This window comes from Trachurus trachurus (assembly GCF_905171665.1).
Source record: "Trachurus trachurus genome assembly, chromosome: 18".
NCBI lineage: Eukaryota > Metazoa > Chordata > Actinopteri > Carangiformes > Carangidae > Trachurus > Trachurus trachurus.
This window is the reverse complement of record NC_139909.1, coordinates 16732918-16746136: the sequence shown is the minus strand read 5'-3', so window position 1 is coordinate 16746136 and position 13219 is coordinate 16732918. Positions and strand designations below refer to the sequence as shown.

The 13219-nt window shown below is 39.8% G+C and overlaps 1 protein-coding gene across 1 annotated transcript; it reads right to left on the bottom strand.

The window, feature by feature from the left end:
- Positions 1-5238: 5238 nt before the first annotated feature.
- On the bottom strand, positions 5239-13201 carry LOC311001920 (uncharacterized protein). The gene is made up of 12 exons (XM_083993098.1): positions 13047-13201; positions 12730-12863; positions 12549-12645; positions 12211-12326; positions 12045-12115; positions 11818-11943; positions 11620-11715; positions 11395-11523; positions 11181-11309; positions 11039-11076; positions 10195-10229; positions 5239-5963 (listed from the first exon to the last, which is right to left on the bottom strand). Exons 2-12 carry the CDS (start codon positions 12785-12787, stop codon positions 5326-5328), a joined length of 1533 nt encoding a protein of 510 aa, XP_083849224.1. The 5' UTR covers positions 12788-12863; positions 13047-13201; the 3' UTR covers positions 5239-5325.
- Positions 13202-13219: the final 18 nt, after the last annotated feature.

The following is a 13219-nucleotide window of genomic DNA, read 5'->3' as shown; positions in this document are numbered from 1 at the left end:
AGAGGCTAAGAGTGTTTGCAGACATGTCTGTTTGTCACAAATCAGTCAACACAACTATCAAAATTAGAGAGCTTTTCCAAACTTCTGTTTCGACCGTCCTTGTCTCCCACACCACCAACCCCGTCTGGAGGCTCCGGTCCTCCACCACTGGGCAACAGTAGAACCACATGAATAGTTGACATGTGCTTGATTCCATATGCACACAGCAGGCTGCCATCCTCCAGAGTCTCGACACCGAAGATCAACCTGAACCTGAAATCTTCCGCACCAAATCAAAAATAGATCAATGTGAGTAAATTTAATTAAAATTCTTCACCTTCCATAATTTCTTCGAAAACTGACCTACATGAATTAATCAGTGTTTTAAGGACAATAAATCATTATCACGGTCTGAAAGTGTCAGGAGTGGCTCTTTACGTCAGTCTGTGTGCTTACCACAGTCCAGTTGCAGCTCCTGTATTATCTTCTCCCTCAGCTGCCGCACCGTCATGCGATTAAGCTGCTCCTCGTTGTCACACAGGTCCATGAGACCCTCCTCTCCAGTAGGCTTCCAAACATTGAGTTGGATCATTTTCCTCCCAATTTGTGTGTTTCGTGTTCGAGTTGCTGCTGCTCTTTCCCTTCTGCTACCGTGTCTTCTATGGGCGTTGTTGTTCAGATCAGATCTCGCCGCAATATCAGACGTTGATACTTTCACTTTCACCACTAGGCTACATATTCATTAGCCTACTTCCTCCTTATGTGCCAAAATAAAATATTATGTCAGTGTGATTCTTTGTGTGAAGTCTTAAGTCTTGTTTGTCTTGTCCCAGCAAACATTTTGACGTCTATTTCACGTCTAATTAACGTCGGTCAGGCAGGTTGATTCGACGTCGATCTGAGGTGCTCAAATGAAAGTTTTTCTGACGTCGGTGTTATGACCGACGTCATTTCGACGGCTAATAGACGGCATCATTTTACGTTGTTTCAACGTCGTTTAGACGACTTATCAACGTCTCACAGAGCAGGCTACTTCATGACGTCTATCTCACGTCTAATTAACGTCGATCTAACAGGTTGATTCTACGTCTATTTGAGGTGCTTAAATGAAAGTTTTCCTGACGTCGGTGCCATGACCGACGTCATTTCGACGGCTATTAGACGGCATAATTTTTACATCAACATTTCAACTTTTGTCGTTTCGAATTGCAATATAGCTTACATTTCAGCCTTTTTGTCTACACATGTAATGTATTGCATTTCAAAAGGTGTCTATAACTGGCATTATCATATCTAGAAATTCTATGAAAAGCACAGATCTTGTGCTGCATATCCTATGTGTAATTCTCAATGCTCTAATCTACACATACTTGAACAAACTTCTCAATTTTAGCAAAAGAAAAAATCTCAAGCTGCATTGACTTCAAAAAGTCAAAGACATCAAATCACATCAGCATTTTTGGAAAAGTGAACCTGACGGAAACTTTGATAGCAAATAAACCTGAAGGTTTAAAATATCCTTGTGATGTTCACCTAGGCTATACTGTAAAATACAAGTGGTGCATGGACTAATAGGTAGAATAATAAAAGGAAAGCATTCAGGACAAGATCTATTCAACTGGTTGTATTGAAAACATATAAACAAGTAAAACAAATATATTTATTAGAGAACAAATTTTTTTTTGTAAAGTCAGGTCATAGCCAAGGAGGCTTAACAGTCAGCGACGAGGATCTGCTCCTTCCCCCCGCTTCTGGCTGGCGCATGCTTTAGATGATTCATCATTGCATTCTCTATTTCCACATCTGTGGCCTTAATGCTCCATCTTTTCACAGCAGCTGGAGAGAGGACACAAGAAAAAAAAAATTATAGAGCACCTATTCAGATGTAAAATGCACTTTATAAATTACAGTAAGACTTTGTCCTGGGATTTGAAAGAGTAATGACATAACCACTTCTTAGACCCACACAGTAGCCTGAATCTTCTGATGGTTCCTTATAAAGCCTATAGGCATTAGTTACAAGTCATTGATTTAACCAGCATTAGGACTCTGGAGCTAAGGGACACATGGAGCAGGTTTGAGGATGGAATCCTTAAGAGTTCCTCTTTAACCATCCTGTTGTCCACCTGGGTCAAGGAAGGAAGTACAAAGGGAAAATGTAGATCATTCATGATGATCCCTGTTGTGCCCAGTAGGGGTCGCGCCGCCTGTGTGTATTTGTGGATGTTTGGGTTCAGTTGTTTATGCCTGCTAGGCTAAAAGTAAGTCTGCCACTCCATGCTCTCGGAGCTACAATAAAAATACACTCTTTGGAGATGATGTATGATCATTGAACTCACACACATACATGCGGAAGCATCTACAGGAAAGAAGGAATGACGAAGGGAAAGAAGGATGAAAGATAAAGGGAAAGATGGGAGGAAAGAAGGGAAGGAAGGAAGGAAGGGAGAGAGGGAGGGAAGAAAAATGGAGGGTCAATTGGATCAATAGAGGAGGAAGAAGAAGGAAGGAAATAGGGAAGGAAGGAAGGGAAAAAGATTGTGGAAAGAAGGAAGGATGGAGGAAGTGGACAGATTGGTTCAATTTGACCCAGAAGGCCGACAGGAGAGTTAAGACCAAACCCAGATAAGTTTTTATTTAGAGCTGCACATTAAAAGTTCATAGACCTTTTCAAACTGCTGTACTGTCTTTGGGAACTGAATTTGCTTTGAGATTCACAACGATTACATTGTGATCCAATATTTGACAGGAGGTATTACTAGCCTTCATTTCTGAATAAAACAGTGGCCAGCGCATAGGCCTGTTATCATTTCACATCACAAATCAAATCAAATGATGATTATGACCAGAGGTGCTTTAAGTGCTGCCTCTGGCGGTCAGTGGACATTCAGATGACATCAGAATGACTTTTGGCGATGAGAATTTGTGAGGGTCATACCCTGTATTTCAGTGAATGGGTGGAGTTACAGCAAAACATGGACACTCCCATGAGAAAGAGGGGGGCCACTCCAGCGGCTGGGATTTGAAGGGAAAACATAGGGAAAACCTAGGCCATTCAGCTGACTTTCAGCCTGGAGGGGAACTTTTGAACCGCTACTACTGTAGGCCCTGTGTATAACAAGAGCAATGATGGTAAAATCTTCACAATCATTCAAGCCCCCATCACCCTTAGTGTGTGTATCTTACCTGGTATGCGTCTCTTTATCACAGCAATACACCTGTAAAGTGAGATATTGAAAAGATAGTTATCAATACAGGCCTATGGGAGAGACAGAGACACAAAAATATAGGCTAGTCCTGTTTCAGGTAGAGATAGCTAAATATGACATCATCAAGCTCAGTAACGTTAGTGTGTCATGATCTTAAAATGTTTGTCATACTGTTAGGTCATAGCCATGCATGTTGCTTATGATAAAAAAAATAATGCAGTGATACAGTTTTCACAGCAGCAAACTTTTCTTTTTCTAAGAGGTTACTCTGTTTCCTTGGTATGAATTTGAATTTAAAATGTACATTTTGTGAACATATACTCGGTGTAACATCGATGCTACACTCGATGTATCAGGGTAGGCCTTGCTATTTCGCCTGCTAGCTTACTGTTAGCCGCCGCTCGGTTACGAATAACATGCAGCAGATATCTGTAACATTACACGATGCAGCAACAAAATCAGAACTTTAACATGTAACTCATGAACGTATAATGTCTTACCAAGCACATTTTCATTTTAAATTACACTATTTTTCGAAGCTCACCTTTCACACGCGTCTGTGTCTTCTCCTCGCTGACTCAAAACTTCTTCTGCCGCCGCCGCCGCACCGCAGCTGAAACCAGGTGCGTTCACTACGCGAGGAAAATAGTTCCTTGATGGATGCTAGAATAACAAACATTTAAGCCCACCCCGCCAATACACTTGATGGTACTACATTGTTTTCTCCCATTCACAAACATATTTCCATCATTTTGAATAGTTTTTAACAACGTAAACCGATGCCGTCTAAACGCCGTTGAAATGACGTCGTCATCCGCCGGTCATCTCACCCCTCAGATAGACGTCATATCAACCCGCCTGCCCAACGTTAATCAGAGGTGGAATCTACGTCCTGACATGACTGGACGTTGACTGGATGTCTTCATCTCCACACAGCACTAGACAGCAGTAGATAGAGGAAATCATTCTTGGCAGTGTTTTTTTAGTTAAATATGTGTTATGTGAGATCGTATCCCCCCTAATGTTATCATGTCGAAAAAAAGTCTAAATAAAGTCACTTCGTGACGCAACGTCTGATGGATGTCGTCATCTGGACGCGGATTGAGAAAATGTTTGCTGGCAGTATTTAACCAATTAATCCGATCTAAAATGACTCATTATGTATGTCATATTTACTCAGATGTTATTTTATCATGTTGAAAAACTGTCGAATTAAGGTCACGACGTGACGCGACGTAGATTGGACGTCTCCATCTCGACCCAGGTCGAGGAAATGTTTGCTGGGGTGTTTACGCGTTTTTGGAACAAATTATTTCTTTAATTAGGCTACTTGAGTGTTTTCTCTTCTTTAAGACAGTGAACAGCGTCGAGTCTGACTGTAAATGTGGACACTCACTGTGTTAGTTGATAACACTGTATAAAGCAAACAGCCAGATGTGTTCAATGAGCACGGAGAAAAAAGCTTTCGTGTGATTCTCTGTTATTCCTGTGTTCATTATGGTTTGTGAGGCTCATTGTTTTATGTTGTATGAAATGTGCTTTATCAATACAACTTTATTCTTATTATCGCTATCCAGTCACTAAATTACTCTTAAAAGTCTATTTATTTATTTATGTATTATATTTACATATTCAGCGTCAAAAACGTAAGATGAAAGTAATAAGCAGGTTTCTGTACATGCAGATGATAAAGGCTGTGTGCATTAATGATAGGTTTTTGGATTACTCCACACACTGTACAGATACAAACATGCATTTTCTCTAAAAACTATGTGATATTTTTAATAATCATTGCAGATGTTGCTGTTTCTGAAGCACACTTTATAATTTATTTTGTCTAATTAAAGTTAATAACTGCATCACGTTTCCTATTAAAACAAATGCACAGTGCATGCACATTTGTGACAGAATTTTTTTTTTACTGTTTTTGTATTTAGATGAGCAACTGAGCTTCAACTGAAACATAACTGTGAACACTGAATGTATTTTAAACAAAACAGCAGAACATGGTATGGTAACAAAGCTTTGACCAGTAATATCACACAGGATAGAACAATAACCCCTGCTCACAGACAGACTGACAGATTGGTTAAAAACAATTTAACCAGTTCTGACTAGAAAATAAAGATATCATCGTTCATCTTGAATCACCTCCATGGCTCTCGTTTGACCGTCTCCTCTCTGCTTTTGGAGTTGTCGCCTTCCAGCTGCTTGAATCTCTGCAGAAGCTGCTTTCAGTGACTCTACAGCTCCGATGTGAATGGTTTGTTAAGTGATGAAGTGAAGAAGGAGAGCAGTGAAATGAATTAACAACAGAATCAGCTGCATTCACACTGACATCAGTCTCTGTTCTGTGTTTAATGCTCCTCGCTCTGTCTTCCTCTGCTACTGCCTCTCTTTCAGCTCTCACACCGTTTGCTTCTGCAGGTTTGACTCCGTCTCTTGTTGGGCTTCTGTCCCGTCCCGTCCCGTCCCAGTCTGTTTCTGGCTGGAGTCTTTTCTTTAGGGAGTTTGTATTAAGCTGCTTTCTGTTTGGCTGTTTGGTGTTTAGCTGCTGCACCGCCTCCGTAGAAGAGTCCGTCAGTTTCATCCATAGCATTTCATCACTGCTCTTAAAGGCATCGCCATTCAAGAGTTTTGAGTTTTCACCTCCAGTGCAACTGTCATCCTTCAGCTGATGAAGATGAGGAGGAAGAGTCTCTCCTCTCTCTGCCTTGTCACATCTTCCTTTAGCCTCCGGGTTGACTTCATGGCTTTTCTCAGAGTGTGTGCTCCCTGGGAAGAGAGAGAAGAGAAGTTATTGCTGATCAGTGCAGAGCTGGTGACAACAACCTGCATTTCTAGTGAGAAACAACAAAGAAATGTGCATTTGCATTTGCTTACCCTTCCTGTACATGACCAGGTATGCGGTGCGGGACCTGGTTTGAGAGGAAACATAGTTACAACATCAAAAACATCACATCCTATTGAGTGAGGCACATAAACTCCAGCTGTGTCAATGAGGACTGTGGGTTTTATTTTGTAAAAAATGTATTAAGGTATGGTATTTATAATTTGTGGAAATAAGCCTCTTGTGTTTTATACACAAAACACAGTTTAGACCCATAACTGAGAATGATGGAAATGTCATCAGTTTTGCAGGTGTGTAGCATAACACAGGACATGAGACACATTTAAAACTGTGGCCAAATGAAGGTGTTAGATGGAAATTGACAGTTCTTTTAAATTATTACTTACTATTAACCTACTTACTTACTTACTATGTACCATGTTAGCTCACTGCTCCTCTGTGTCACACAGGTCCACCTCCATCTTCTCCCCTCTCACACCGTGCACAATAACTTTGCATCTTGTGTGTTGTTTGAGTGTTTGAGTCGTTGCTGTTTTGTTCTCCTCTACTGCAGAGTGTCTTCAATGGGTGTTAAACAGCATGAACAACTGTGGACACTTTCACTTTAACCTGTGAAAAAAATCATATCTTTGTTTCCTCTTCATGTGCAGTCACCATCCAAAACTATTTGAAACAAGCTGTTAGGTCAATGTGACTCTTTGTGTGACTGGTTTAACTCCTGTCTGCCTTGTTGTGTTCATATATTATGGTTTGAGAGGCTCATAGTTTTACATCATGTTATTCTTATTACCATGTATGTCTTATTTTCTCATGTGGCTCGGAGACTCCACACACAAACACTGCATGTATTTGTGTTCAGTCGTCCTCCAGATGTTCCTGTTTACATCCTCAATAAAACTGCAGGATCTGTTCTGTATTCACTGCACATAATGTTGTTAAGTTAAAAAAAAAAGAGTCTTTCTAATATTTCTTCCCTGCAGCTGACCTCTGTCCTGAGTTAATCATTAACAATATTTCTAAATAAAGTTTCCTTTCCCATGAACACACAGAGTGTATTTGATGTCAGACTCAAACAAGTGAACACATGTGAAAACAGTTCCTGAATGTTGAGACAGGATCACTAAGACTAAAATATTAAATATGAATCCACCTCTCCATTTATCTGTCTCACAGAACTAAACCTGAGTTAACCCCAAGGTCCAGAAGGAGCTGCAGCGCCCTCTATAGGTCAAACACAATACAACACTGAACAGTAGAGACACTTTGACTTGTTTTAGAAAGTGGTTTAATATCCAACAAATGGACAAAAATGACATATTCCCCCCCAAGATTTTAGGAACAATAAACAAACACAAACAATAAACACTGTTAAGTTATTATTACACAATGACACATGTTAAATATTTCTTTCATTCTTTAACACAGGTGATATTCTTAATAAATACAGTAAAAACTTAAATACACAGGTTTGTAAAGTGAATATGTGCATGTAAAGCAAAGGATATTAATTAGTAGTATAACTGTTACAGGTTGCCATGTGCGCAGTGTGAATACAATGTGTCAAACAACTTTTTAACTGCAGTTTTTCTTAAAAAAAAAAAAAAAAGCGCCACAGTGTGTTAAATATGATTTTTGGACACAAACTGAGAGATCAAACTTTTTAAATTGTTGGTCAGTATGAACATGCTACATGGTAGGCTACATATAGGCTAAGAGTGTTTGCAGACATGTCAGTTTGTGACAAATCAGTTTATAATACAACTGTCAAAATTAGAGAGCCTTTCCAAACTTTCGTTTCGACCGTCCTTGTCTCCCATACCACCGACCCCGTCTGGAGGCTCCGGTCCACCACTGGGCAACAGTACAACCACATGAATAGTATGCATGTGCCTGATTCCATAGTCACACAGCAGGCTGCCATCTTCCAGAGTCTCGGTACCGAAGATCAACCTGAACCTGAAATCTTCCGCACCAAATCAAAAATAGATCAATGTGAGTAAATTTAATTTAAAATTCTTCACCTTCCATAATTTATTCGAAAACTGATCTACATGAATTAATCAGTGTTTTAAGGACAATAAATCATTATCACGGTCTGAAAGTGTCAGTGTTAGGAGTGGCTCTTTTGAGTCTGTGTGCTTACCACAGTCCAGTTGCAGCTCCTGCTTTATCTTCTCCTTCAGCTGCCGCACCGTCATGCGATTAAACTGCTCCTCGGTGTCACACAGGTCCATGAGACCCTCCTCTCCAGTAGGCTTACAAACATTGAGTTGGATCATTTTCCCACAATTTGTGTGTTTCGTGTTCGAGTTGCTGCTGCTCTTTCCCCTCTGCTACCGTGTCTTCTATGGGCGTTGTTGTTCAGATCAGATCTTGCCGCAATATCAGACGTTGATACTTTCACTTTCACCACTACATATTCATTAGCCTACTTCCTCCTTATGTGCCAAAATAAAATATTATGTCAGTGTGATTCTTTAATCTTGTTTGTCTTGTGTTTACGCGTTTTTTGAACAAATTATTTCTTTAATTAGCCTAGTACTTGAGTGTTTTCTCTTCTTTAAGACAGTGAACACCGTCGAGTCTGACTGTAAATGTGGACACACACTGGGAGTTAGTTGATAACACACTGTAACTATAAAGCAAACAGCCAGATGTGTTCAATGAGCACGGAGAAAAAAGCTTTAGTTTGATACTATCGTGTGATTCTGTTATTCCTGTGTTCATGTATTATGGTTTGTGAGGCTCATGTTGTATGAAATGTGCTTTATCAATAAAACTTTATTCTTATTATCGCTATCCAGTCACTAAATTACTCTTCAAATGTTTATTTATTTATTTATTTATTATATTTATATATTACATAACAACCTCCGAACTATACATTATCCCTTACATATTCAGCATCAAAAACGTAAGATGAAAGTAATAAGCAGGTTTCTGCAGATGATAAAGGCTGTGTGCATAAATTATAGGTTTTTGGATTACTCCACACACTGTACAGATACAAACATGCATTTTCTCTAAAAACTGTGATATTTTTAATAATCACTGCAGATGTTGCTGTTTCTGAAGCACACTTTAGAATTTATTTTGTCTAATTAAAGTTAATAACTGCATCACGTTTCCTATTAAAACAAATGCACAGTCCATGCACATTTGTGACAGAATTTTTTTTTTTACTGTTTTTGTATTTAGATGAGCAACTGAGCTTCAACTGAGACATAACTGTGAACACTGAGTGTATTTTAACCAAAACAGCAGGACCTGGTATGGTAACAAGGCTTTGACCAGTAATATCACACAGGATAGAACAATAATCCCTGATCACAGACAGACTGACCGATCGGTTAAAAACAATTTAACCAGTTCTGACTAGAAAATAAAGATATCATCGTTCATCTTGAATCACCTTCATGGCTCTCGTTTGACCGTCTCCTCTCTGCTTTTGGAGTTGTCGCCTTCCAGCTGCTTGAATCTCTGCAGAAGCTGCGTTCAGTGACTCTACAGCTCCTGTGTGAATGGTTTGTTAAGTAATCAATTGAAGAAGGAGAGCAGTGAAATAAAGTAACAACAGAATCAGCTGCATTCACACTGACATCAGTCTCTGTTCTGTGTTTAATACTCCTTCCTCTGTCTTCCTCTGCTACTGCCTCTCTTTCACTTCTCACACCGTTTACTTCTGCAGGTTTGACTCTGTCTCTTGTTGGGCTTCTGTCCCGTCCCGTCCCGTCCCGTCCCAGTCTGTTTCTGGCTGGAGTCTTTTCTTTAGGGAGTTTGTATTAAGCTGCTTTCTGTTTGGTTGTTTGGTGTTTAGCTGCTTCACCGCCTCCGTAGAAGAGTCCGCCAGTTTCATCCATAACATTTCATCACTGCTCTTAAAGGCATCGCCATTCAAGAGCTTTGAGTTTTCACCTCCAGTGCAACTGTCATCCTTCAGCTGATGAAGATGAGGAGGAAGAGTCTCTCCTCTCTCTGCCTTGTCATGTCTTCCTTCAGCATCCGGGTTGACTTCATGGCTTTTCTCAGAATGTGAGTGTGTGCTCCCTGGGAAGAGAGAGAAGAGAAGTTATTGCTGATCAGTGCAGAGCTGGTGACAACAACCTGCGTTTCTAGTGAGAAACAACAAAGTAATGTGCATTTGCATTTGCTTACCCTTCCTGTACATGACCAGGTACGCGGTGCGGGACCTGGTTTGAGAGGAAACAGTTACAACATCAAAAACATCACATCCTATCGAGTGAGGCACATAAACTCCAGCTGTGTCACTGAGGACTGTGGGTTTTATTTTGCCCACATTTAACTGTTTTTACGGTTGAAAAAAATGTAGTAAAGTACAGTATTTGTAATTTGTGGAAATAAGCCTCTTGTGTTTCATGTGTGTGCACAAAACACAGTTTGGACCCAGTTTAACTGAGAATGAAACTGATTGCTGCTATTTTATAACATGTTTTTGTTTTTATTTATTGTATTTGTACTAGGGAACATCTAAGTATGGGACAACGGATGGAAATTAGCCTGCGGCTTAAATCCGGCTTGTTTACGATTCTATATGTTTCTGTTCATGAACTTGCACTGTCCCACCCAAATAAATTGAATTGAATTGATGGAAATGTCATCAATTTTGCAGGTGCGTAGCATAACACAAGATATGAGACAAATCTAAAACTGTGACCAGATGAAGATGTTAGATGGAAATAGACTTAGTTCTTTTAAATAATGACTTACTATTAATCTATTACTATTAACTATATTGAGGGGAATGTGTATAAACAAGTTGTTGAGATATTTCTCTTAAGAATTGTAAACTACACTGTGGTGCTAGATTAAAAGTAAGGGAGTCATTAAGTCAATATAATTCCTCCTCTGTAGATCATGAATGTTTGTACATAGTGAATCTGGAAAGATTGAAGAGGTTCAGAAGCCAACAAATACAAATAGTACACACGACATCATGAGCACTCAAGACATCTCTGGTGCAAGTGAAGGCAACATTTACCTGACAGAGTTTCCAGACCCAAACAGAGGCCGCCTGACCTGCAGAAAAGGAGAAAAGTGCAAAAGCTTAAATACTAAATTGTTGTGAAGCTTAAAGCTTAACTGCATTTTGAACTGAGTTATTCAGAAATAACCGTCCTCACCCTCTGAACCGATTCATCATTGAAGCAGTACCACTCCCCCGTTTCAAAAGATCTGATCTGTGAGGTGTAGTGACCTCCTGAGAGGTTTCCATAGTGGTTGACTAAGGCGTAGAGGTCGTATTTGCAATTCTGAAGACGGGGAATTAAAACAAAATCAATTTCAGAGCTATTAAATAGAAGTTATGTGAATGCAACATACAGTATGTGTATTTACCCCTATGTGTAAAGTTTGCGGCACGTCCACTTCACAGTGCAGCTTGACGTAGCTCCTCTGCTCGTGGTCAAAGGTGAACCTCTTCAGCAGCAGCGTCAGAATCACCGGAGTTTGTGCCAACTCACACTCCTGAATCCCACAGAGAAAACATCTGCATTAACATCAGACAGATCACATACTTTCTTATTCTTATGTCCTAATTAATAAATCAGATTTATTACTCACAATGAAGGCATCTTGTTTTTCGTTGCACTGGTCACAGAACATCCTGTCATCGCCATAGACGTGGTCTTTCTTGAAGAACGCCTTCAGCCCCGTCTCCTGTGAACACAGTTTATCTACTTTATTTATCCTGAATGTTCACTTCTCTCTCAGTGTGAAAGATATAGAAACATCGTTCTTGATAAAAGAAAAGCATTCTACCACGCTGTAGGTGTGGCGAGGTGAGTTCTTCATCGCTAGAGGCAAAATCCAAAAAAAGGCAGAGGAGTCGTTTGTCTTTTTACACCTGACACATGTGGTTTTATGATTCAGCTTCCCCTTGAATATCTGCACACAGCGGATGTTTAGTTTGAGCTCTGAAGCCTGATGAATGATGGTTTTCTTCATTTTAATTTACTTTAATTTTTATGTACAACTACTGTCCCCACCTTGGACGCCTCCAGACTGGTGAGACAAAGGATCTTCTCAAAATACTCAGCAGCATCACGTTGTTTGTACACTGTAGAGGACAGATAATTCATTTTCATTATTGATATATAATCTTTCTCTGTCTGCGTTTGTAGCTGTGGTGGAACATCTTAAATCTAAATTTACCATCTGTGATCCCCAGATTTATGATGAACCTGTGTGTTTCAGCCAAACCCCTCTCTAAGTCTTTAAACAGTTTTCCCAGGAGTGTGTCGATGGTGGTTGAACCATTACTGCAGCATCTGTGGCACAGTGAGAAGAACATGTCACTTTGACCAATAAACAACATCACATTATCTTACAGGACTATGTCAATGTGACAGTCAATATCTGTGTATTATTTCTTTCATATCAGAGTCATGTGAGTTTTGTCCCAGGCTTTATAGACTGGGACCGGTAACTTCCTCCACACACAGTCTGTTTAAAAATATTAAGAAATCACATAGAGGGATGAATTTACAAACCTTTTTATTGATCCTCGGAAGTCTTCAGTCATAAAAAGCACCTGAAGCACGCTGTTCAGGTAGCATGTCAGCCCTGGACTGTTCAGACCATAGTAATCTAAACACACAACATCTCCACATTATCATTAATCTTACATGATATGAACAGTATTATTCAGTGGTTTATCTTAATATCACTCACCTGAGATGGTGAGGTTGTCTAGTTTCTCTGTAAACAGTTTTACAAGGTCATGATTCATAGTGAAGTCCTCTGGATGGGAGTGTTGACATTTTCAGATTATTATAGGCTATTGCAGATGTGTGGATCAATTCAGCCTGTTGAGGCACAACAGATACAGAGGTGATGGTTAATAAGAAGAATGACTGAAGGCCTCAATACTTACTAATACGAAGCGAAAATTGTTTATATTTGCGCTATTTTCTCTCATCAGAGCAGGATGTGATTTTTACAGGAACCCCTGAAAGCAGCTGTTGTGTTCGGGTGTTATGGAAACTTACGCAGCCTCCAAATCCTCCATTTCCCCGCGCCTCGAAACGAAACTCAAAAAAACGACACAAACTAGCTACAATAACAAACAATATACTAAATACAATATAAAGTCGCACGTGTCGGCTATAACTCGGTCAGATAGGTTCGCGCCTTCTTGTTTGTGTATGCAGTAAAATGGGAG

Excerpts from the sequence above, each read along its gene's own strand:
- LOC311001920 (XM_083993098.1), bottom strand. The coding sequence starts at position 12,787 with ATGAATCATGACCTTGTAAAACTGTTTACAGAGAAACTAGACAACCTC. Across the intron at positions 12,116-12,210 it reads AAATCTGGGGATCACAGATG|TGTACAAACAACGTGATGCT; the intron begins GTAAATTTAGAT and ends TGTCCTCTACAG. Across the intron at positions 11,716-11,817 it reads CTCGCCACACCTACAGCGTG|GAGACGGGGCTGAAGGCGTT; the intron begins GTAGAATGCTTT and ends CTGTGTTCACAG.